At 37.6% G+C, this 24,633-nt stretch overlaps 1 protein-coding gene across 3 annotated transcripts in view; it reads right to left on the bottom strand.

The window, feature by feature from the left end:
- ZFYVE28 (zinc finger FYVE-type containing 28) overlaps positions 1 to 24,633 on the bottom strand; it is a 162,912-nt gene that overhangs the window by 75,770 nt on the left and 62,509 nt on the right. For all 3 annotated transcript variants that reach the window (XM_050896654.1, XM_050896653.1, XM_050896652.1), the window contains exon 2: positions 7,657 to 7,797. In XM_050896654.1, coding sequence (XP_050752611.1) covers positions 7,657 to 7,797 — 141 coding nt within the window. The remainder of the gene's footprint in view (positions 1 to 7,656; positions 7,798 to 24,633) is intronic.

Below are 24,633 nucleotides of genomic sequence, written 5' to 3' on the forward strand. Positions count from 1 at the left end.
TCATCTTATCTTTTTAAATAGAATGTTAGAAGACTTCATAACCTCAGAAATTAAGAGCCTTCTATAGCCAGGTTCTCTTTCACAAAGAAGAAAATACTGTATTTTTTAATTTGAACAAAACTTGTGACATTTGGACCAAAAAAAAAAGGGAGAGAACACTGTTCTAATTGAAGTACAGATAAAATATTAATCTTGCTCTCCTGTTATCACCTCATGTTTTAAATGGATGACTACCTCATCTTCCACCAAAGACAGTGTTTTTCCATATGAGTTTGCATGCAATGAATGTGGTCATTGTGAGCAGAAGGTGCAGTATAACCTCGCATCACAGTCCCTTCAATAACAACCTATGGCTTCCCCAGCATGCACTATTTAATATAATATAATCATATCCCTTTTTTCACTGATAAAAAATTAATTGTATTTTGTGTACAAAGACAAGTTCCCTTTTCATTATTTAGCAACTTGTCAATCTAGCTTCAGTTTCACCCTTGTGCATTATTGATTGCCACCTGTGTTGTCATTCCATGCTACACCAACTTTTATTTATTTTTAAATATATATATAAAAAAATTCAAAAGTCATACTCGGAAGATCCTTTCCATTTCCCACTACAGAGAAATCCATGCATGCTCTATGACAGAGTTCACTGCAGCTCAGTCATGGTTCTCCTCCACTTGGGAAGTTTTACTAGGCATTTTGCAAACCCTGCAACAACTTCAGCATTGTGTGTGGTGGTGTTTTGGTTTTTTTTTTTAAATTAAAGAAAAAAGCAATCTAGAAATCTGCCCATGTGCATGGTGCAAGTTGAGGTGAAACGCAACTGGACTGGTTTCCCTGTATCAGGCTGAAATTGGTAACCACCTCTTAAAGTGACCCATTATCAAACATCATCACTGCTTCAACGAGACACAAAAGAATATCAGATGAAGAGCTTCCTCCACTTTTAGACTTGTCTTATCCATCCATCTCCAGCTTCAGAAAGTAAACGTCTTTAAGCTTTTAAGATACACAAAAAGCATATTTCAAAGACAAAAAGTATTTTTTTTTAAATAATTAAAATTTTGATTCAACAAGGCCAAGTGCAAGGTCCTGCACCTGGACTGGGGAAATCCCCAGTATCAATACAGACTGGGGGATGAGTGGATTGAGAGCAGCCCTGAGGAGAAGGACTTGGGGGCGTTGGTGGATGAAAAACTGAATATGAGCCAGCAGTGTGCCCTAGCAGCCCAGAAAGCCAATGGTATCCTGGGCTGCATCAAAGGAAGTGTGGCCAGCAGGTTGAGGGAGGTGATTCTCTTGAGACCCACCCCCCCAGAGTACTGCATTCAGCTCTGAGGCCCCCAGCGTAAGAAAGACAGGGACCTGCTTGAGCGGGTCCAGAGGAGGGCCACGAAGACGATCGGGGGCTAGAGCACCTCCCCTATGAGGACAGGCTGAGGGAGTTGAGGTTGTTTAGCCTAGAGAAGACTCTGGGGAGACCTTATAGGAGCCTTCCAGTACCTAAAGGGGGCCTACAGGAAAGATGGGGAGGGACTCTTGATCAGGGAGTGTAGTGATAGGACAAGGGGTAATGGTTTTAAACTGAAAGAGGGCAGATTTTGATGAGATGTAAGGAAGAAATTCTTTACTGTGAGGGTGGTGAGGCACTGGAACAGGTTGCCCAGAGAAGTTGTGGATGCCCCCTCCCTGGAAGTGTTCAAGGCCGGGCTGGACGGGGCTTTGAGCAACCTGGTCTAGTGGAAGGTGTCCCTGCCCATGGCAGGGGGTTGGAACTAGATGATCTTTAAGGTCCCTTCCAACCCAAACCATTCTAGGATTCTATGATTTTAGCATGCCACTCTGTGACAAAGAAGATTCCCCAGATGGGCTCCCAGCAGCATTTCACCCTTTATTCATTGTTTCCCACAGCCCATTTTTAGCCTCTTTCCACCCTCTACAGTAAGCTCCTTCAGCCTGTAAGTTTGAACCACTCTAACACGTATTCCTTTACAATAAGGGCAAAGCTTTGTTTTCATTGACACTTGAATCTCAACTCATTCCATAGTGATGCTTTCAGTTGTTAAATTGAGCTGGAAGAAATATGGAGATAAGTCTGTGTCGTGGTTTAACCCCAGTCAGAAGCCAAGCACCACACAGCTGCTCCCTCACTCCCCCTCCCCCTGTTCCCAGTGGGATGGGGAGGAGAATCGGGAAAGAAGGCAGAACTCGTGGGTTGAGAGAACAGTTTAATAACTAAAGTAAAACATAAAATTAACAATAATAATAATGAAATATAATAATACTAATACTGCTAATAATAATAGTAATGAAAAGGAATATAACAAAAAAAAAAGAAGAAGAAAAAAAAGGAAAAAAACAGTGATGCACAATGCAATTGCTCACCACCCGCTGACCGATGCCAGGGCCGCGATCCGCCCCTCCTGGCCAGCTCCCCCCTGTTTATATACTGGGCATGACGTTTCATGGTATGGAATACCCCTTTGGCTAGTTCGGGTTATCTGTCCTGGCTGTGCTCCCTCCCAGCTTCTTGCACACCTGCTTGCTGGCAGAGCATGGGAAACTGAAAAAATCCTGAACTTAGGATAAGCGCTACTTAGCAAAAACTAAAACATCAGCGTGTTATCAACATTATTCTCACACTAAATCCAAAACACAACACTGTACCAGCTACTAAGAAGAGAGTTAACTCTGTCCCAGCCAAAACAACACAACACTGAAATATGCTTCAGCTTTCTCTAAGGGCTTCAATTCCTCAGCAACATTAACTTATACTGTGATAGATAATGAGGTTCAGATTCATAGGTGTCTGCTTCCCACCCACTATACGGAGGAGTGACCTATGCATGAAGCAGCCCACTAAAGGCTACATTTTAAAGCCTACTGTTACAGCAAACTGAAACTGCTGATAGCTGACTTGAAAATGCTGGACTGCCAACTGGGAAGCACCTCTTGAATTACTGCAAGTAGGCAAATAGCAAGAAAAGAGTGAAGGGCCAGTATAATATGCTACCAGTCAACGCAGTGTCAATCACTCCTACCAGTGAGCCAGAAACAGCCGTGTTTCACAAATACTATAAATTCTCCATTTTACTGTTCTGTGGTACAGTGCAAGGGCTAACACAGCCAGGCAAGTCTACGGTTTGCTTCAGGTCAGTGCCCTGACAGGGGCAAAATCCTTCAGCAGATCAGATTACACATTGCTGAGACACAATCTGCAGTTCAAGGAATAATTTTGATAAAACCATGCTGGGAACTGACTCATATGCTATTCTGAGACCTCGCTACTGTACACACAGAAATAATTCTCAGCGTACTGAAACAGCAAGCAAGTACTATGATCCTGAAAACATTTTCACAATGTAAAGTACTTATGCACAGGTTCAATGTTTACCTATCAAGTCCTAACAAAATATCTGGGTTAGAAACAAAGAGGTTTTTTTACTCTTTACTCTTAAAGAAAACCAATGAAGTTCTGTAATATGTAACAATAAACCTAATTCCATTTAAATAGCTGAGAAATTGTTTTAAACCAGTTTATCAACTCAAGTAACAAGACATTGATTAAGGTGAAAATAGCAATGATCAAGGCAAATTAATTTAGAGAATGATCACAAATGCACGAGTGATTAACTAAAAAGTGTACACAAAGTACCATTGCTTCTTATGAAACTCAATACCGTGTGATGTTGGGAGCAGCATAGAAAAGGACACCTTATTATACCACTAATATAAAAATACTTCAATGAATTATTTGTGTTGCAGAGGAAAAAAAAAAAAACTCAGATGAACCAGCACTGCATATTACTCAAGATTCACTGATGCAAACATGTTTTTGTTAAGAAAAAAAAAGTTCTTTCCCTCTGTTACTGTCAATCAACTTCAACAAACCGACATATGACATCCTACCTATCCTTTTTTTTTTGTTTACGAAAAACTTACATAGCTTTTTATCATGCATTCTCTGCACAGTTAAGTTATTGTTAATTTTAACAGAAACCAGCAGAGGAAGAAGTGTTTTATTCTGTTGGATAGGTATTAACCACACAATAAATGCAAGATACTGTATTAACATGTTCTTATAATATTCTGCCACTGACATGCCAACACCAAAGCAAAACGAGGGATGTCATTTTTATAATAGGTTACCATAACTGGAAAAGAGTGTTACATCACATTAATATGAAAATGAAAAAGTGAAGCTTGGAAAACCATTACCTTGATTTTTACTCATAGATATATGCTACTCAGCATCATGCTATACAGTCAACTCACAGCATTTGAAATCCAAGTTGCAAGATCTTCCTAAGTTTTGAAAAGTTAATTTACTGTAAAAAGTGTGATTTTTATCACCAAACAGTACTAAGGCAAAACAGTGTAAGACAACATTCAGAGTTGCAGTTCTTTACTAAGGAAGAGTAAACAGTCTTGAAGACTGAAGTTCTCTGCATATCCATGGGAACACCACAATGCACCATACCTTCAACTTCCCTTGACTAATACTGCTGGTTTTGATAAGACAGAAAACATTAAGTATGTCCACTATAAAGCATTACATCCTTTAGGCAGAGTCCTTCTGTTTTGTCTGAATCCATTCACATGCTATAGTAAACTTGGAGCTCTAACAATAGTACCAAAAATTGAAAATATAGACAAAGATATAAAACTTCGTTCTTCAGATATGGTTAAGATCCAACAGAATATAACCTCTCTAAAAAGAATCACAGTTTGTAAGAGTTGTTGGTCTTTCAGAAAATCACACTAATTTAAAGACATTTCTCTTCTCTAGTTAATAAAACAAAATAAAATTTCAAAACATCATCTGTTAATCAAGCATGTACTATGAGTAAATCATCTGAAAATAAGCAACCCAGGAACAACGAATTAATTTCAAAACCAGATGAAAAGGCAGAAGGACAAGGGATTTTAGAAATCTTTGTCCCTAGAAAACACTAAAATCTGACTGAAAGACTATGCCTCTAAACTTCATGGAGATAAAAATTGGGAATAATCTGGAAACCTTAATAATACATGGAAAAACAAGGACAAAATAGGAAAAAAAGAAATCATGCAAAGATTGGGAGTCTGGTTAACTCTGTTCTGTGGTCAGAAGTTCCTTTTCAAAAGCATTGCTTGAAGAGTCAGAAAGAGCACATGTCTAAAAAACATGGTCTCAGAATTGTGTGATTGTTGCTGCAGATATCACAGAAGTATTGCACAATGTAGCTGCTATCCCACTTTCACATGTACAACCTTCCATTACAACCATTTTGACCCCAGGGCTGGCTGTTAGTTCTCCATCTTCCTCAAACTCCACCATACCTTAGGCTAAACCAGATTTTTCCTCTTACCATGTAATATTTGATTAGCAAATACCTACATTCTGAATCCTTACTAAAATATTGCTCCTTCTCTTGTTTGGCATTTACATGACAAATTCTTAAAAGGAAAAACCAAAACCCATTGCTTTTACACAAATTACACAAAACAATGTAAGTCCTAATCAGCAAAGCCATTTTTGACATTTGACAATGATCTGACCTATTCTGCAGAACTTTGAAAATTAGAAATTACAAAAATAGCTAGATGAAAAAATAAAACCATCTCCATCTTCTCTTTCAGCTCTAGCAACAGATTGTTTTAGTAACAGCAATCTGTTTGACAAATGAAAAGAAGAGATTACCAGGCATCAGAAGGTATTAAGAGTCACAAGGTGGTGAGTCACTATATAACAAGCCAAACAAACTGACCAAGGAGATACTGGAGTCTCCATTTCTTGCATTCCTACAGGTGAAACATTCAGAGAAGCTACTTTTTGAACAGAACAGCACCTCAGGTCTACTTATACTACAAGAAACAAATCAGAAAGCTTGTGCATCTGCAGAGAACAGGGAATAAATTGTCATCTCCAGGGATAAAACAACAAACAAGGAGATTATCTTGCACCATTACATTGTTCATCCACCCTTACTATCAGAAAACCTTTCCTAAAAAAAATCTGGAAAGAATTTGCCTAGAAAGTTTGTGGAATGTCCATTACTGGAGGTTTATAAGAACAAGTCAGATAAATATGTCTGAAGAGTGATTTAGGTACAGCTGATCCATCGCACAGAAGACTAAAGTCAATGACCTTTCAAGATAACTCTCACCCCTATTTTTTTTTCCTCCAAGTCATTGAATTTTGACTGTTACTAAACTTACCATTTCCAGTTTGGTAAACCCTTAAACTCCACATTTTTCCCTAGGGACAGTACAGTAGGAAACTGAAGATATTCAAAGCAGACAGAAGTATTAAAATTGTTTCTGACATAACAATACATTGACTGTCAACTCTTTCTCTGTAAGCACTCTTCAAAAAAACTGCACTTTTAAAATTTAGTTTTCTTGAAAGCAAGCACATAGTACCTGACTTTTCAACAGATTCAGCTAACTTAATGTGAACATTTGCTACGATAATCAGAGCACTGTTCTTCAAACTCATCTTAACTTGATTAGTGATGAAATTTTTCCACATAATGAAGTTTGGTACATTTTACTATTAGTAACAGTAAGAAATTCTAGCAAGGAGTGAATCAAAATACATCCTTTACACTTAACTGCCATTTTTTACTTGGTGGAGATGTAAATGAATCTTTATTACTATGGTCTTTCCACCTACAATTCTCCTGAGTTGACAGCAAGTGTTTACTTTTCATACAGAAATCCTCCTACCACCTGAGCGTGGTGTATTCTGGACTTGAACCTACTTCAATTTAAAGTGTTTTTCTTGGGTGTGACTGGGAGAGGAAGTAGCAAAGCATTCGTGCAAGTATGAAGTGTACCACAAAAATAGTTTCTACCTCTAAAAATTTGAATTTTGTTATTGAAACACTTGGTGTAGAATGGCATACAGTGTGACAGGGAAAGTTATATCTTCTCAATTGTTTTTTCAATTTCTGAATTGTTTTTCTTAATAAATCAAATCACAAAACCATCTAAGTTAGAGAGCTAGACTTAGCTGAATTGGTCTTTGTAGTCTCTGGTTCTTCTCCTGTCAAGTCTAGCTCGAAGTATAGCCATAGTTGCAGCAAATACTCTCAGGAATCTTTTTTTAGGTGAACTATATTATACAACAAGAACTTAGATTCATACTTTTGAAATAATTTACAAATAAAAACCCTCTTTTGCTTGGTTCCTCAGCAGTTCCTCTCATCTTCAAGACTATTTACATGAAGGAGATAATATTCTTTCCAAAAAATCAGGAAAGCTACCAGCTGTCTTCACATAGTTCATTTACTAATGAAAAGCTATCAGATTCATGAGGTATGAAAGCTGAGCAGCTACAAAAGACATGGCTACTTTATACTGCCTGAAATTTTGAAATATTTCACATGTTCTAGTAAGCTCTGTATGCTTATTTTATTTAAAGGAAACAAAGTCTTTAATGTATGTTCTTATGTAAGGGAAAGCATCAACACTCTTAAATGAGACGTAGTAGATTTAATTTATGGATACTGTTTTCAAAAATATACCCTTTAAACTAAGGAAAGGCATATATCTACCACAGGTTTATTTTAGAGGGATTTGACAATTAAAACTAATACAATAAATAATAATGTAATACATTTAATGTACACAAAAATGTCAATAAAATCAGGAAGGTGCCATTTTGATTACCTGACAAGAGCGAAACTGGTTGACTAGCAGCGTACATCTCTGTGGGTCTTTTCTTCCATCCAAACTGTCCAGTTCAGCTGCTACTTGATTTAGCTCCTCATCAGCGTAGTAGAACTGAGCAAGGAGCTGCGGGTCTGTTCTCTGTATTGAAGACAGAGACATATACAATATTACATTATTTTTGCAAATAAAAAACCACTTCAGCTAATTATATTTATTGTGATTTTTTTTTTACATATAATCCAGACAAGTAGTGTGGCAGCACGGAAAAGAATGATCTTGACATATTTACACACACTTACAAATTTTGTCTACCTTGAAGAAAAAAAATCTCTCACGTAACAAACTTGGGGCATTACCCAGCTACCGTTATCTCCAAAACTATCCCGGCATTCTCACCACTTGTGGCGTAATTATCTGGTGGAGCAAACAACTGAATCACAAGTTTTGTTTATTAAACAAAAGTACACTTCAGTTCTAGGCAAAACAAGACAAAGTTGCTTTCCAAGCTAAAACAAATAAAAACCTCAAAATCTATCAAGCAATGTGATAATATGCCAAGCACTGTGGTAACCCCTGCAACATGATGCACAGTGCTATCTGGTCAGAATCCTCACTTTGAGGATTACAAGAATCAAGTCACAGAAGGGAAAGGTACTGAATCTACCAGATACATTACCAGGGCCAAACAGATGTAAAGACTTCACAAAGCAAATAATATGACTAAATGAGGCAGCACAGAGAGAAAACTATGCCACAAGTCTTCCAAGTGGCAAAGAACAGAATTATCCCAATGGATTTTTGGTCACATTAAAACAAAACAGCAATTATGATAGAAAGAATAGAAGAATAAAGGAATGCATCATCAAAAATATTGAGAAACATTAATAATAAGTTTACCCCATAAAAGGGATTTTTTTTTTTTTTTTTTAAATATTAACAACTGGAAATTCTGATCCCTATGAAAGCTTTCATCAAAATATTGGAAAAATAACAGAGATCAGTGTGTGTGGAGGGAGGAGATAAGAATTTTGACTGTTAAACAAGAATGGAGATACAAGTGCGAGGAGGGAGGGAGTAGCTTTTTGCAGGTGCCAGCAATTTGGTGAAAGATTCATGGGCTCAGATAAGCACAACCTCATATTATTCTAAAGCAGTTGTCAGTAAAACATACACAAGATTTGCAGGAGATTTGTACAAAATGAAAATAGTTGTTTTTAACCACAGTGTAAGAAACATTAAGACTATACTAACTGTAGACTGGGAATTAGAATTAGTTGTCACTAGGTGAAAGAAAAAACACCTGATACCACAGAAAACAAATAGCTGGAAAGTATCTGAAATTGATTCTTAATGCACTGAAGAATGAAATAACACAAAAATATTTTTCAAAGGACCAGGTTATGTCTAGAACCAGTAAAAATAAAGACCAAGCTGCATGGAAGCAATTCACAGAGACTCAAACATTGGAAAAAAAAAATTAACATAAGGAAGAACTTCCAGGTAAAGAAAACCATTGGGTAAAAAGAAAACATTGCTTTTATAAACTAAAAAAACCCAGCAAAAGCATAGAAATCACCAAGCAGCAACACATTTTAAATGACAACTAATGAAGATGTACAAGATAAGTACATCAGAGCAAAACAGGTACCAACAGAAACAAGTGTAATACAGTGAAGAAATTAGTCAACAGCAAAACAGAAGATAACATCACTTCAAAAGACAACATCACCAAATGCAACAAATGGCAAAGGACAAAAACACTGAGGGTATAATGAGGAAGTATATGTTGTGAACCATAACATTTTCTATCTGAAACAAAACATTTCCACTATTGTAAAAGGATAAAATACCAAAGTTCTTAAGGGATGGGCATATGGATGCAGTGGGATCAGAAGTGCCGCCGTTAGCAAACCACAGGTTTAAAGCACTAATAGAGGTGATAAAGGTATATTGGAGAGCTGAATCTTGTGCTTCACATATATCCAGTCCTGCAGCACCAGTCCAGAAGACACAAGCTGTCTGTGATCACACAGAAAGATTAGCAGCAAACCTCTGCCAACAGCAACACAGGTTCAGAATTGGTGAGAGCACAATAAATGCTGTCAGGAATACTTGAAAAAAACCAGTTATTTTTGCTTCATACTTCCAAAAAAAAAAAATTTTTTTTTTCAACAAAAGGTACCACAACATATTGTTAAACTCCCTATTTTAGTCTCCACAAGATACATATCCTGCAAAAGAATCCTTTCAGGCCTTCATAGTAAAACAGCATTAAAACCTGCATAGTTGTTTAGTCCCTGAAAAGGAACAACAGAGTATTAACACCTTTTGAAGAGAACAGTATACATCCTCCACACTTGACAGTATCAAGGAGTTAACTACTGCAAGTATTTTATTGCCATAAGACTTAAGGAAAAAGATTTAGTCTTATAAGTGATGCCAAATATGTTAGCAGCGGTACGTGCTGAATTGTTTCTCAGTCAGCAATTTAATGAGACAACAACAGTCCTCCCTGAAAACAGAGGCACCAACTCCTGTTCCTACAAGCCTTATTTGTGCATGAATATAATGAATTTAAGGCTACCTTTAACATCGCTGTGAGCCATCACACTGCCCAGCAGCTTCCTACATCACTACTTCACACCACCCAAATTCTGAGGCAGGTCAGAAATGAAACATCTTTTCAGGCAGCTGAAATGTAGTAATGAAAGTGTTAGGGTTTTTTTTTCTTCTTTAAACAGCCACTTTCTACAAAATAGAGAGCCCTTCCAGTCATAAGCTTCTTCCTCTTAATCCTTTCAATGTTGTCTTTTATTAACCAGTTTCAGTACCCTAAGTGTAAGCTGCCAAAAATTTACAGTCTTGAATAATGTCTTCACTGTAGCCTTGATATAAAAGGTGCCCAGGGAGAAGGATAAAGCTTGTGATATATGGTCAGGGAAACAAACAAAATTGAAAATGAATAATAAGAGGGATAGCCTACAACTGAACTACTAAATTCAATTTTGTTTAGTTCTAAATTTCTGTATTTATAAAGTAAGGCTTAGTAAAGCACTTATTTCAACATTTCCCCTACCCAATTATTTTTATTATTTCCAATTTTTACGTTTTCGTTCAGCATTTATCTACATCCATCAAAACTTTCTAGACAAAGTTGTTAACCAAAGATGCAGGAGTTTATGTGTGGAATTGTGGCAAAGCATGACTGCTGATTTATAAGCATCTAAATTGCACTGCAGAGGCAAAATAAGGCAATTTATTAAGACTGGTCTCAAGCAAAACAAGTAAGGCTGAGACACTTAGCTCCCACATGGCTGATCTTTTAAATTGGAGGAACAAAAGTTTTAATTGAGTTCTCTCTACTGTGTTATGTTTGGTGCGGATTAGTAGCATGATCTTTGATTAACTGTGTCAATCATATGTGGTCCCTGGCAAGCCGAAGCTGCATGAAACTCTCAATCTCTTAGCAGGGGGCCATTTAAAGGAAATAACCACAACCTTCTAAATTCAATTTGTTCCAATTGGTAGCAGAAAATAAGAGATAGTGCCATGCTCAATGCCAATTTTTACTTTCAGTTTATGCAAAGTATGGTTCAAATAATTGCATCCAAATTACTTATTATTCTTTGGCAGAATAAGAATTAGTAATTCCCATCTCAGCTGCTCAAATTAATCGAAAGACTTCATTTGAAAGCACCTAACAGAGACCTACCACTTATCCTGGTAGCTTGTTTCAGGAATTAATCACATTTACCATCAAATTAATGCATCTAATCTCTTGTTTTGATTTGCTGGACTTCAACTTTTAGATACTGCTCATTTTGCCTTTTTCCACTAAAGCATCGAGTACTTATGTTACTTCTGTTTGCCTATTTCTGTATTCACAGGCTGCAGTAGCCCCTTTAACTGTATCACCACTGTAGGTTGCACATATGGTTTCAGGATTTGGGGGGGGATTTTTTGTTTGGTTGGGTTTTTTGGGTGGGTGTGGGGGTGTGTGGAAGTTTTCTATGTGTGGTGGTATTGTTGTTTTAAATCTGTTATCATCCCTACACCCTCCTGAGTGTGAGCTATCCAGGTAGGAGTCTCATTCTATAAGTACACCCTGCATTCCTTCTGTCTAATGCTTCTTTATATTACAGATCTAACATTCAAAAGGATTCAGCCCACCAAATAGTCCAGGTTATTCTGTATAGCTATATTGCCACTATATAATTTACCATACCACTGGAGTACGTTCTCCACAGATTTGAAATCATCACTTCATACGTGGGTCATAACTTACTATCCTGATTTGTATGATATACATCGACTATCACTCCAGTCAGTACAAAGACAGGAATCAGCACACCATCAGTTACTTTTTTTTTTTTTTTAAAAACATTTAGCCACGTCATGTAATACTGCATCATTCATCATGTTCTGTGCACAAGGCAGAATTAGGTCCGCAGCATTTTAAATATAGCCAGTGATGAGGCAACGTAGTATTTTTAAAGCTTACAATTGATGTTGCATGTAACTAGTTTTAAGCTAATTAAACTTAGCTAAGACTTACATAACATTATCAGAAGGAAAAAGTGTTTTGTTCAAAAGTAATAGGATTTAAGTGCAAAGTCCCAAGATTATTCATTGCCAGTGTGAAAAATAACAGACTTACAGCAACAGAAACTTATCAAATTGAAAACTGACTACACCAATCACATTTGCACTAGTAGGCTTAACTGGCAGATGACAAGTTCCAAAGATTTAAGGTATTTCTTCAGAAAAGGATACCAGCAAGTTGTTACACCAGCTCATTTTTCACTTCACGTGTAAGCCAATGTACTCACATCCTTCCTTTGGACAGGTCCTTTGAATTTTTCATTGATTTCCAAATGCTAATAAATAACAATAAGAAACAATCATTCTCTAACAGGCAGGTGAGCCAAAATTTCCGATAGTTAAATTCAAATGTCATAATTATTAGTAGCAAAAAATATTTCTTCATATTAAATGAAAGAGGAACTCTGCTACTCCAAGTACGCAGTTGTTTTGGGGGCTTTTTTGTTTGGTTTTGGTTTTTTGTTTAGGGTTTTTTTTTCTTTTTAATCTACTGACCTCCTGAAGTGCTATCTGTTAAGGAAAAAAGGGGAAAAAAATCCCTCAACATTCGTATTTTGTGAAATGTAATGAAGTCTTAAACTGGTGTTGCACATGCATAAAAAGAGAAAGGACTCAGAGATTAATATGACGATTGGTCATAAGGATACGTAAAAAACAAGCACTGTGAGAAACGCTACAGCCTGGTTAAAGCTTTGCCAGCTGCTCTGTGTTTATCTACAGAATATCATTACACAAGCAAGAAAGACAGGTGAACAGCTTGTTAACACAAAATGCTAGCAGCACCTTAAGCAAAAAAAAAAATCAGTGAGAAAATAATTTATTGGACAACAAAAATCAGATAGATGAGTTTTTGCAATACTAGCACACTCCCCCCAAACACATTTAAGTGCTTTGTTTCCCCTACAGAATGGTATAATACCAACCCCCCAAAAAGAAAAATACAGTGAACTGTAGTAGCAAATATTTGAGACTGCCACGCAGTTGGTTTTCACTCATGATGGATTAAGTCACCATACAGAGTTTCTATTTTTGAGTGTTCATAACACTAATCTAGAAAAGCATGTGCTCAAATCCATATTTTCTGGGGGAATTACATAAGCATATGCTGAACACATATTACTTAAGCTTTTGGACATGTACTCTGCTGAATAGGAGTGCCCTGCAGCTGAACCGCGGCTTCGATTTCTAGGAAATAAGACAGACTTCAGGAAGAGAAAGGGGTTTTGCTGTGGGGAAGTCAACACGCTAAGCGGGCGTGAGAAGTGATAGAGCAGCCACTTCTTCCATGTGAAGAGTGTGTAACCTGCAATGCTACCTCCGCACCCAGCCTATGGCAGGATATTTTTAATTAGCAAGAAATTAATCTTCCCCAAATTGAGTGTGTTTTGCCCATGATGGTAATTGCTGAGTGATCTCCCCGTCTTTATCTTGACCCACGAGCTTTTTTTCACCCTATTTTCTCCCCTTGGCCTGTTGAGAAGGGGAGTGAGAGCACGGCTGGGAGGGCACCCGGTCCCAGGTCAACCAAGGTCAACCCACCCCACTGAACTTGTAAAACACTTAACAAAAGCCTCCTCCTGCAGCTAATATCTCAGAGTTTGACCTTAAGATAATCACATTTTATTCTCAGCTGCTGCAGGAACATCAAGTTTAAGAACAAATATTTACTTAGAAACAGCAAATTCAGCTTGTCAGGATACATATGAAATGGATAAGTCACTCTTTAAATGCTTTTATGCAGTTTGCTTCAGATTTGTCTAGATTTTTGTATTTAAACTCAAATATTGCACTAAGTATCTCTGCAAACAAAATAGATTCTGCAGTGTTTTTAGTGATTTGTTACCTATCAAGAGGAAAATAGCTAATTTAGCTCCCTGGGCTTGTTGATTGATTACGTTCAATTCCAGATCTACAGCCCCCCCCTTACACGGAGGAATGGCGTGGCATTTGGAAGTGGCACCCAACTATTTTTCCTCCAATAATGCAAACCCTCCATCTTGCTACGCTGCTTGTCTTCACAGCTTTCTGCATTAGAGGACTTTTTAACCCGCTATAGTTATGTTACAACATGTTTTATGGATGTGTCTAAATATTTATAACAATTCCTAAACATTGAGGCAAATAATGACCTCTTCTTGGACATGTCCTCAGTGTTAATGTCTTTCTAATTATTAGTTTGCTATACCCTTTTTTCCTTTCAGAATCAGACTTCTATTCTAAAAAAACCAACCCACCAACACAACAAAAAACAAAAACAAACCTCAAAAAACCCAGTTTGTGCAGCTGAAGGATTGCTTTGCGGCCTCTTTTCAGCCCCACCTTGTTTTAGCATGCACATATCCTAATAGGATTTTTTTTTTCCTCCCAGGTCTGTAGTTCCAGTATTTTGCTCATGCTTAGCAGACCTGGTAGAATGCCAATTTTGCCTTGCTGTTCAGTACCAACCTGTTTTGAACAATCTGCCATATATAGCATTTTACTTCTGGATCATGAAATAAATGTCTTAGTTAATCAGGGCATAGACAAAACTCTAACAAAAGGGAAGCTTGACCCAGCAACGAGTTCAAGCCTGCTAACTATGAGAGGGTTACTCCATAGTCTTTCTCAGGTAGTAACAGGCATAGCACATTCCTTAGGCTTCTTCATATTGAAAGTGCATCTTTATTTTTCTTTGCCTCAGCAAACTTGCTTATGAGTCTGAGGTGTTCCGTATCGTATTTTAATAAAAGCACAGTCATCTATGTAAAGTTGCTCAAACATAACCTCATTTGCCTTGTAGGAGGCTTTCGATAAGCTCAGGTTGAACACCTTGCCAGATGTTCAGGATTTAACTACCTTGGTATCATATCACTAGCACAATCAATCATTGCAACAAAAAGATTTCATCAGAACTTTGTTCCAAAACGCATCTGTTCAAGCCCAGTGATGAAAGAAACTGCTCTTACGGCCCTCAGCACAGAAACTTTTCCCAGCTTGTGCCTTCTGACAATAACTTCAAATGAATGTCTGCACAAGTAAATCTTTTGATCTTATTTCCACTATTTCAGCTAAACCATATAAACAAGTAGCTTTGAGTGCCATCATCAGTCAAACTAGGTTTCCTGTTCTATTTTCCAGATAATAGCAATCTTCAGTTGATGTCTGTCCTGTGGTCACCACAGCACTTACCTGTGAAGATTCATCCATGTCTAGTAACAAATGTACTGAAGGCACAGTCCTTCAGTCAGAGCATTTAACATCATCTCTTTGCAGAGAGTCCCCATCTCCATTTAGGTAGGGACCTACCTAAAGTTTTAGGGAGCTTTTAGGAACTTCATTGCTTTTAAGGACTTGATACTGAGATTAGTATCCTTTTTCCAAGCATGCTTGAACACAAATAGCGGCTTTGAAAATTACCAGAAGATGGGCAAGAAGAGAGAGAAGAGAAAGGCACCAGATAGACCAACAGCAAGACAACAGCAGGACCACAGAGGACTTTAAACCATGCTAAAAACCTTTGAAACAGTCCATCAACAACAAAAAAATATATTCAAGTACACAAAAAGCATGTATTTGCTGGAAGACAGTAAACTAACTGGGTGACAGTGCATGGGGGAAGGCTCTCCTGCATCCCTGCTCCCACCCCCTGCTGAATTGAATCTTTTTGCTCAATTAGGCATTCCTGGGTCTTTTCAGACAATATCCTCAAGGTCTGTCCTTGGTCTCCTGGTCACGTAGAAACTCTCTCCTGGGAAACAAATGGGTTTGTACAGCTATTCCTGTTTTCTGTGTTAGCTCAGCATAGTTTTAGTTTGACCATTTCACCTCATCGGCATGAATGTTGGATAAGCTGTATCAGGCTTCAGCTATTCTGCCCTTCCCCCCCCAGTTCCTTTTAAATCAAGACACAGAATGCACAAAAACTAAGCAAAAGTTAAATACAAACATGAATGCTTTTCTGTTATATATTCTCCTAAGATGGACAGTTCTATATTCATTTATTGAGAGGGGAAAAAAAAAACCCAAACAAAAACCACACACAAAGAAATCCCCAAACCCTCTAGTCACTACACATTAGTGATTCACACAAGGACCTAAAGATCACATTTTGTCTTTTCTGGGAAGATCAAGTTTCTCAGACCTGTTTGCTGCCTGTTTAGGTAAATATAAAAAACCAACACAATTACAGTACTACCTATTTAATGAAGAGATGCTTCTTTTCCCACATTCTCAAAAACAGCTTTCAGAAAAGCCTATTGCCTATTACTCTCTATTGATCAGCAATATCACTTTCACATTATAACTATACATGTCCAGGTTCTCCCCAAATGCATTCTGCAAACTTCTGGTTGCCAAGTATTTTCTCTAGTATGCTAAGTGTCAAAAGAGGCAAAGGCATTCATTGCAGAACTGCTGTTAAAAGCAAGGAAATGCACTACCAGTAATGCTTATTGTAATATTTACAATGCTTTGGTAAGAATATGATTCAAACTAGTTTTCCTTTGTTATATTTCATAATAGCATCAAAAAACACTACATGGGAGACACCAAAAAAAGAAAGAGAAATCTGATCTTTGAAAAACGAAGGATGCTTAAGTAATGTAAAAATATTAACTTATACATGTACACACCAAGATCACAGGCAGACTCTTGACTTTTCTCACATGTAATAGGGCAAAGAATTCCAGTGCTTCCAAAGCCTTAAGAAGAACACCTGCTGGAGTAGCTATAGCTTACATTTCAATGGCATAACAGGTTAAAAAGTTCAATTGGTTTTACTATGAATACTGCATTTGACAGAAAGTTCAGTGTACATGCAGTCTTGGATCAAAGCTATTCATTGCTTTTCAATTGAGAAACAGTGAATATTTTTCTCTGAAGAAAATAATCAACATAAAACCAAAGCGTCAAAAAAGTTTCCTGACATTTCTGAAATCAAAGTTCTTAATTATTCCCAGTAATTTCAAGACTACTCTGAAAAGATGGTAATAGCTGCATCCAGCCTGACTTACACAGCTGTCTGACCTACAGTCGCATGATCACATTACTTGCCTAAAACATGGGAATTTGCTCCAAAACAGGAAAAAATAACAGTTGTCATCTCCCATCCCTCAGTTTTTTTTCCTGTTCAAGCCTTTCTGTTTTGTGTAACAAATGCAAAGCGGAGGTCAGAACTTGGAAGTACTTTCCCACTGTGGTCTTTGCTTGAACCAGACAAGTCTCCCTCCAGCCCAACCAATACTTTGTTGTTCCATTCAAAGGTTCAAAGACAAGAGCTGCAGAAAGACCCCTCTAGATTTGCCACAAGCATGGTGGTACAATTTCCTTCTGAAGGTGAGACACATCTGTTCAAACCTACTGAACTAAAAATCTCTTCTTTGCCCTTACTTGCTACCTTAGAGACAAGCTGCCTCGCATCCAAGTTTAGCTCCAGTACCTGCAGCCTTTTCAGTTTTGCCCCCTCCAGCAGCGGTTACTGCTGCACCAGACCTGAGCCACAGCTCTGCTTTAATTTTCAAAACCCAGTATGTATGACATGGGCAAGCCTTCAGACTGCAAATGCCTGCAGAACTTCACTACCAATGATGATCTAAAAAACCTCAAGGCATTATTAAACATAGAAAACCCACTTTTAATATATATGACCCAAGCAACTGCAGAGAAATACTTAAAGGAGACCCGTATTTTGCACTTTTGCAGAGATTTGCAAACACACTCAAAGCAATTAATTGAAAAGTCTTACAGTAAAATGCTTTAGGTTATTCCTCCAAGAAGTTAGCTTATCTAGTCATGCAACAGTTTCCTCATGTACTGAATATTTTTACAAATTCTAAAGCTACATTGCTTTTGCTTATCAAAGTATAGGTGAAATACAGCATTCTCTTTCAAAGAAAATGTTGTGGAGACTGATAGGGATTTTTTTAAACTGTAAATATACATGTCAATGTAACATAACTCAGATTTTTTTTATACCTGCTATTTGTTTTCCTTGATATAATTTTTACATTATTTGTAATTACCAGTGATATACATAGAAAAATCATTACAAGTTAGGTTAAAATAGAATATATCCCATTAAAGGCTCTGTTCAGGAAGACAGGAACTTCAGAGGATGATGTTATCACATCCTAAAATTGCGCTGTGAACACAAACACCATTCACAATCATGACTAACATCCATAATTATAGTATGTGTTGATAAACAACTTTTATTCATTTACTTTTTTGTTTATTTATTTGAGAGAAAAAGGAAGTCCAGAATTTATCAACTGGAGATGACAGGCAGAAGAATATAGCCTGGAACTTATGAAGTTTGGGGATATGCATATATTTCGGAAGGGTATCAAAGATTATTTATATTCAGCAAAACACTTATGTTTTTCAAATGCACTGAAAACATCGCAATGTAAATCAAGCTGGCATTATACTTCTACTCTCCAAGCAGCTACTGCTCGATTGTTCGTGTTACTACCTACAACTCTCTAAGGACTAGTCAGGTCCCAATACAACCTAAGACAAAGGAAAGGGCATTAACTACGGGGGGGGGTGGGGTGGTGTAATTACAGTAAGATGGTAAAAGTACCGACTGATTACAACATGACGACTCATTCTGGGGATATGCATTTATATATTTATTCCATATATAGCAAAATAATCTGTCAAAAAAATATGGCAAAATTAAGTTCCAGGAGGTATATGAATGCAGATTGTTTCAGAAAGACTAGTTTGATACAGGCAGTTTCTGCATTTAAATTACACAAAATCCACATGTGAAATATAGTAGTCATTGTTTAACACGTCACTGAATGCTTAAGTACTGCGACGAGGAAGGCAATACAAATCTGAAGTACACGATACAAAAAAGCACAAACAAAAGCACCCAGACTAAGACAGAAGCTAAACCCAGTACTAGTGTTGAGAACAGGACAAATATAGGAAAGATGTAATTGAAAAGATGGATTTATAAGCCCAACAAAAACCTCACCTCTTTGAAAAGCATCTTCAAGCTCCACAGTAAACCCAGCCCTTCTCCTCACTGGTAACTTCTGAACATCAAACCCCAAAGCTAACTTCTAAAGCTATGACGAATGCAGTCCTCCTAACAACATAAATCCTAGAGTAAATGAGGCAACTTGAATTATGAAAATTACATTAACAGCTCTTGTATATATATAATTGTCTTTGTAAAAGACAATTTCAAGAAAGCTACGCAAGTTATTTTATTCCATAAAGGAAAAACTACATTACCTGTGAAGTGAGACTTGCTAAATTACCAGAAGAGCTATTACAAACATCTTCATTTCCCATGAAATAATTTCATTAGACAAAACATGAAAAACCAGGAGACTGCTAGACTTCCGGATGATTATACACATTTCTTACCACAAAGCTGTTGGCACTTGTGAAGAGCAGATGTGTACATAAAGAGCTTGTCCTATATATACCCCAAATTTCTACAAAGGAGCCTAATGAGGCTGTAGTCTGCCACCCCACCATTATCAGGGTGCCATTCATTCATCTCAGGTAGTACATGTGTTGCTCCATGTTACTGCCCCAGCTGGACCTGCACTCAGCCCAGTATTCCAGGTGGCCCAACAAAGCCTTGTTACTCCCAACAAAGAACAAATGGGAGAACTTTCTCTTATACACTTAATTTCTCTCTGGACATATTGTTACATAAAAACTTGTTGTACAGCACTTAGAGCAAGATACACTGCATGAAAAAATTTGAAAAAGAAAAATCAGAATTTAAAGAGAAAAGTTCCTTTTTTCTTCATTCTGCCCAGGCCAACACTGATTCAACATTCCTCCCCATGTATCATCCTCTGCAACAGATGGGAAAACTCTCCAGCAGAGCACCATTACACACTTCCATGAATTGTAGAAGACAACATGACTCATACATTTCATTTCACATGCTGAGGAATTTATTCTGACTTGCAATGGATGATGCTACAATAAAGCCTTGCCTTAGTGCACCTCACCACAAGCATCACTCAATACAGGAGACCGCAATTTGGAAAAAGACATTGCCCTTACCAAACCCACTCAATCATGTCAGCTTCCAAAAAAACATTGGAGCCAGAATATTGTTATCATAAAAACTTACTGCTTAACAGTAACACTATAGGAAAACAGTTGAAACTACACAAAGCAAGCTTTTCACTCATTCTCTAGAATACCCCAAAGTCTCTCTCAGGCTGCTAGAAGCCAGATGCAACTGGACTACATGCAGCTGCAGTGCATATGAATTTGTTTTGGCAGACTGGTCTTCCTTGCTCACTGAACCATCTCTCTCCACGTGTATGAAGCGCATCTGCCTGCATTGTATCTCTGAGCCTTTCTACGGCACTCTTCCGTTTTCCAACCTTCTTCACTCTGCCAATACAAAGCACATTGCTCCTCACCAAAGAACCAAGGCATGCGTGCTGTAAAGGACTCAACAAAGTAAAATATGGAGGGATACTCCAGCAAGTATTTTTAGCTGGAGGTAAGTTACTTAAAATCACTTCCTGAAAAACAGTACTCACATTGAGAGCAACAGTTCACGAAAAGCAACATGCCAACTGAGGATGGGACCTAGAATGTCAGATTTCTTTCAGAGGGAATAAGACAAACCAGACACGGCACTTTACATCAGAATTAATTTCAAACGTATTTTTCTCTGTGTCTATTTTTAAAGTCAGGCCAAAAACCAGAATTATAATCAAAGCTAATGTTCTGTATTCACAGTAATCTAGCCAAGTTTAGGATATTCACCCCAAAACCTGCTATTATGCGCAAGGCTGTTTTGTTGCTAGCATGTCTAGCCTAGAGAGAAGTTACATTTTTCTGACGGAAAAGTTAAGGAATAAAACCATAATAAAACATGGCATGTATTCACTGTATCTGATTATGAGAACTGTTTTCGTGCATAAGGTACTTACATATTAAGGATAAACCCCTCCTTGCCAGCCCACAGCTGGGGGCTGAAATCCTACAGCAAACACACAAAGTGGAATCTTTTATCATAACAGGATCCTCTTCAGTAAAGACATATGAATCTGGTATGGTAAGACCTCAGCTACAAGAGGTTGTCTAAGGCCTTGGCAGCATTTTAGCTGGATGAAACACAATAATTAGCAATTTTAAAAAACCCAAACAAAATAAGAAACAGTATAGTTCTCTTCATTTTCCATCACATGTCACTACGTCTGGTTTTATCAAGCTTTGTACTATTCTCTCCAGTTATCTCAAAATTACTAGAAAGGCTCAAAACAAACAAGCAAGCAAAAGAGGTATGAATTGAGCCTCGAGGGAGACACAGCCCTAACCAGAGACAGCAGCTTGCACAATTCCATAAAACAACATATAATCAGGAAGTTACATATTCCAAAAAGTAGCCTTCCACTAAAGACATGTTTTGTACAGGAACTGATAAATAAGATGTTTGTTAGGAGATACACATCCTAAGTGTCAGAGCATCACTGACAGAGAATAGTGGGCAGTGTACTGTTAAAATTTTAGTATCTATACTTTGGTTGTTTAAAGAACACGGGGTGCCCCTTTCACTTAAGCCAAAAGAAAGTCTGGATTCAGTGGTATACAAAGCGCTTAGTTCTCAATCACAGATTATCACAAATTTGCCATCCCAGTCACCAATATTCTTTTATATACTTTGAAGAGATATGAATATACATGCTTGGTAGTGAGAAATTAAATCTGTTTGGGTCTCCTGACTAAGCTGGTATTTTATTGCTTCACATTCCCACCTGACTTACCGAGTCCACGCAGAGGTTTCTAGATCCTTATCCAGCCTAGCCAGAAACGCCACCTAGACTGGGATAATGTGCTCTGAGGATTTTCTCCCCATTCATAAAATCAGCGCAGTTCCTAGCTGGGAAAAGAGTCAAAAGTAGCAGTTTTTTCAGACTATTTCTTAGGTTTGTCTGTCAGCTTGTGCCAAGAAAAATCTCACTTAGGCATAAACAGCCAGGCACCCCAGGAAGAGAGACGAAAAAGCATAACGCCAAGCAGTCCAAAGGAAAAACAAAGTTTGGTACAGTCAAATCACACCACATTCCCCTGAGAACTGAGCATTAAGGATCTGGTCTAGTTTTGAAGTGTCGTATCCAAAGACACTACACCTCTGCAAGAGAAAGGCTGCCCAGCCCCTCGCAAGATCATGAATGCAAAGTAAAAAGGCCAATTTTGTAAGGGCAAAGTATAGCCAGGAACCAGCACACGCAGTCATTGCCTTCAAAACTTTTCAGTTCCATGCAGCAGATGGCTTAGCTATGCCAAAATACTTCTGAGGTACAAGATGTGTTCATTCATGGAAGCTCTTGCTACTTGATTCCCCCATTTGTCCTCTAGGACCAGGCTGCTGAGGCAGCCCTCTGCCGACATGTCATTTCTCCTCAGAAAAAAATTATCACACTAAAGTGGAAAAGTTGACATCATACCTGATGGCTCCAAACTACACGTGGATTAGCAGCCTTGGCTTATGCCCAAAAAAGCTTACACAGGAAAACAGGTAAGATGTAAAGAACCAAGGTTAATTTCAAGAAAAATTAATAGTCACTTTCTAGGGAGACAGATGTGCTGCTTTTGTTGGCCAATGCCCTAAACTTGCCCTGATAGCTTTGCACCAAATATAAATAAGATGCCTACAAATTGAGATCAAACCAATCAAGATTAAAACACTGGCAGGACAGTGATACAGAGAGAAAATGGCAGAACAAGAGAGAGAAAGATCTCCTGGAAACTGCATCTACTACTGGGGTAAGGTAAGAATTATCTTTCAATTTTTTTTTTCCTATGACTGATGGAAAAACCTTGCATTAAAACTCCATTCTGCCTGTAATACAGCTCCATTGCATATACTAAACGCATTCCAAAAAACTAATCCTTACTTGTATGCTGGCAATATCTCATTCAAGACAATACCAATGTTCTTGCATCAAGCCAAAAAAAATCCCAACAGGTCATGATTATTACTATGGATTCATCAAGAAACCAGCAATTACAACATATGTTGCTTTGATTGTCAGAAAGTCAGAAGAGAAAAGTGAAAAGGACACTTTCTTTCCAGGAGAGAAAAATAATCTGGTCAGTGGGCTTTAATTACTTGTACTAAGTGCAAGTAGTTTTAGTGGTAATATATTGCAGGATGCATTCATTTGAGTGTACAGTCTGATGGATTTATTTTTCCTAATGCCTTGAAATCACCGAGTCTCCTGGACATGATGGCAAAAGTTACGGTGCAGCAAATTCGGAGGACTGAGAAGGAAGGAGAAATGCATGAGCTCTGTTTATCAGGGAAGAAAGTTTTCACATACGCTCAGGTTTATTCTTTTGGTGGTCCAAATCTTTAATTTTTTTTCCTTAAAACCAAAATCCTAGTAGATTCTTATCAGAATGTACACGGCTATACAAAGCAGAAATATTTTAACATATAAATTTCTAATACGATAACTGCAAAATAATTTTAGAGAACCAGATGACCCTCTAATCCTACACAGTTCACATCTCAACCAGAGGAAGTTCAAATACTAGTATTAGGGCATCTAGACATTTCTGAAATCTTGACATCTGGTTTCCATACTCACAAAGAGCTGTTATGGTTATTTTGGCTCAGTTAAAAAACAACCTACTGAACCACTGCAGCACACTGGAAAAAAAAAAATGTTTAAAATTGGTTTATGTGTAAGAACATATTATAATGTAGAATTATACATAAGGTTCCCCAGTGACTGTTTGCTTTACACAGGAAAGGTTAAACTGCTTAGATGAACTGTTTTGTAAGATGCTAGAAAATGAACCACATCCCATTTTTTACTGTTAGCCATTGCCATTCAGACATCGTATTACCCTACTGAGATAAATATGAACTTGTTTGCACATACCCAGGTGAAATTTTGCACTGAGTAATAATAAACTACAAAGAAATTTCCAAAAAAATGCTAATTAGCTCCCACATCCAGCATTCCAGAGCACAGTAAAATACTTCTGTCTAAGAAATAGCTGCATTCTTGTTCTTTCAGCATTCTGCAGCATATGGATGAACAGCCAGGCTGAAGGCAGACTTTGACAGATTTAGAGATTTATATACGGAGGGGGGGGGGGGGGAATCTTTGCTGGTTGCCATTGGAAAAGTTCACATAAAGCACCAAACTGACAGATTGAACTAGTTGCTGATAATGAACTGATAAAACAGAATGCCTCTTCTTACAAAGTTGAAATAAAACTTTTTCTTAACTCTTTGCTTATCCTATTTATCTTGCATACACAAAACAATTACTTTGCAACATCTACTTTTTCAGTGGCATCTTGAGAGAGTGACAGAGAGTCATTGGCAATAAAAACAATTCTCTCAACATATTTATTAAGGTGGACATGTCAACAAATTCT

This window comes from Gymnogyps californianus, chromosome 4, assembly GCF_018139145.2.
Source record: "Gymnogyps californianus isolate 813 chromosome 4, ASM1813914v2, whole genome shotgun sequence".
Lineage (NCBI taxonomy): Eukaryota > Metazoa > Chordata > Aves > Accipitriformes > Cathartidae > Gymnogyps > Gymnogyps californianus.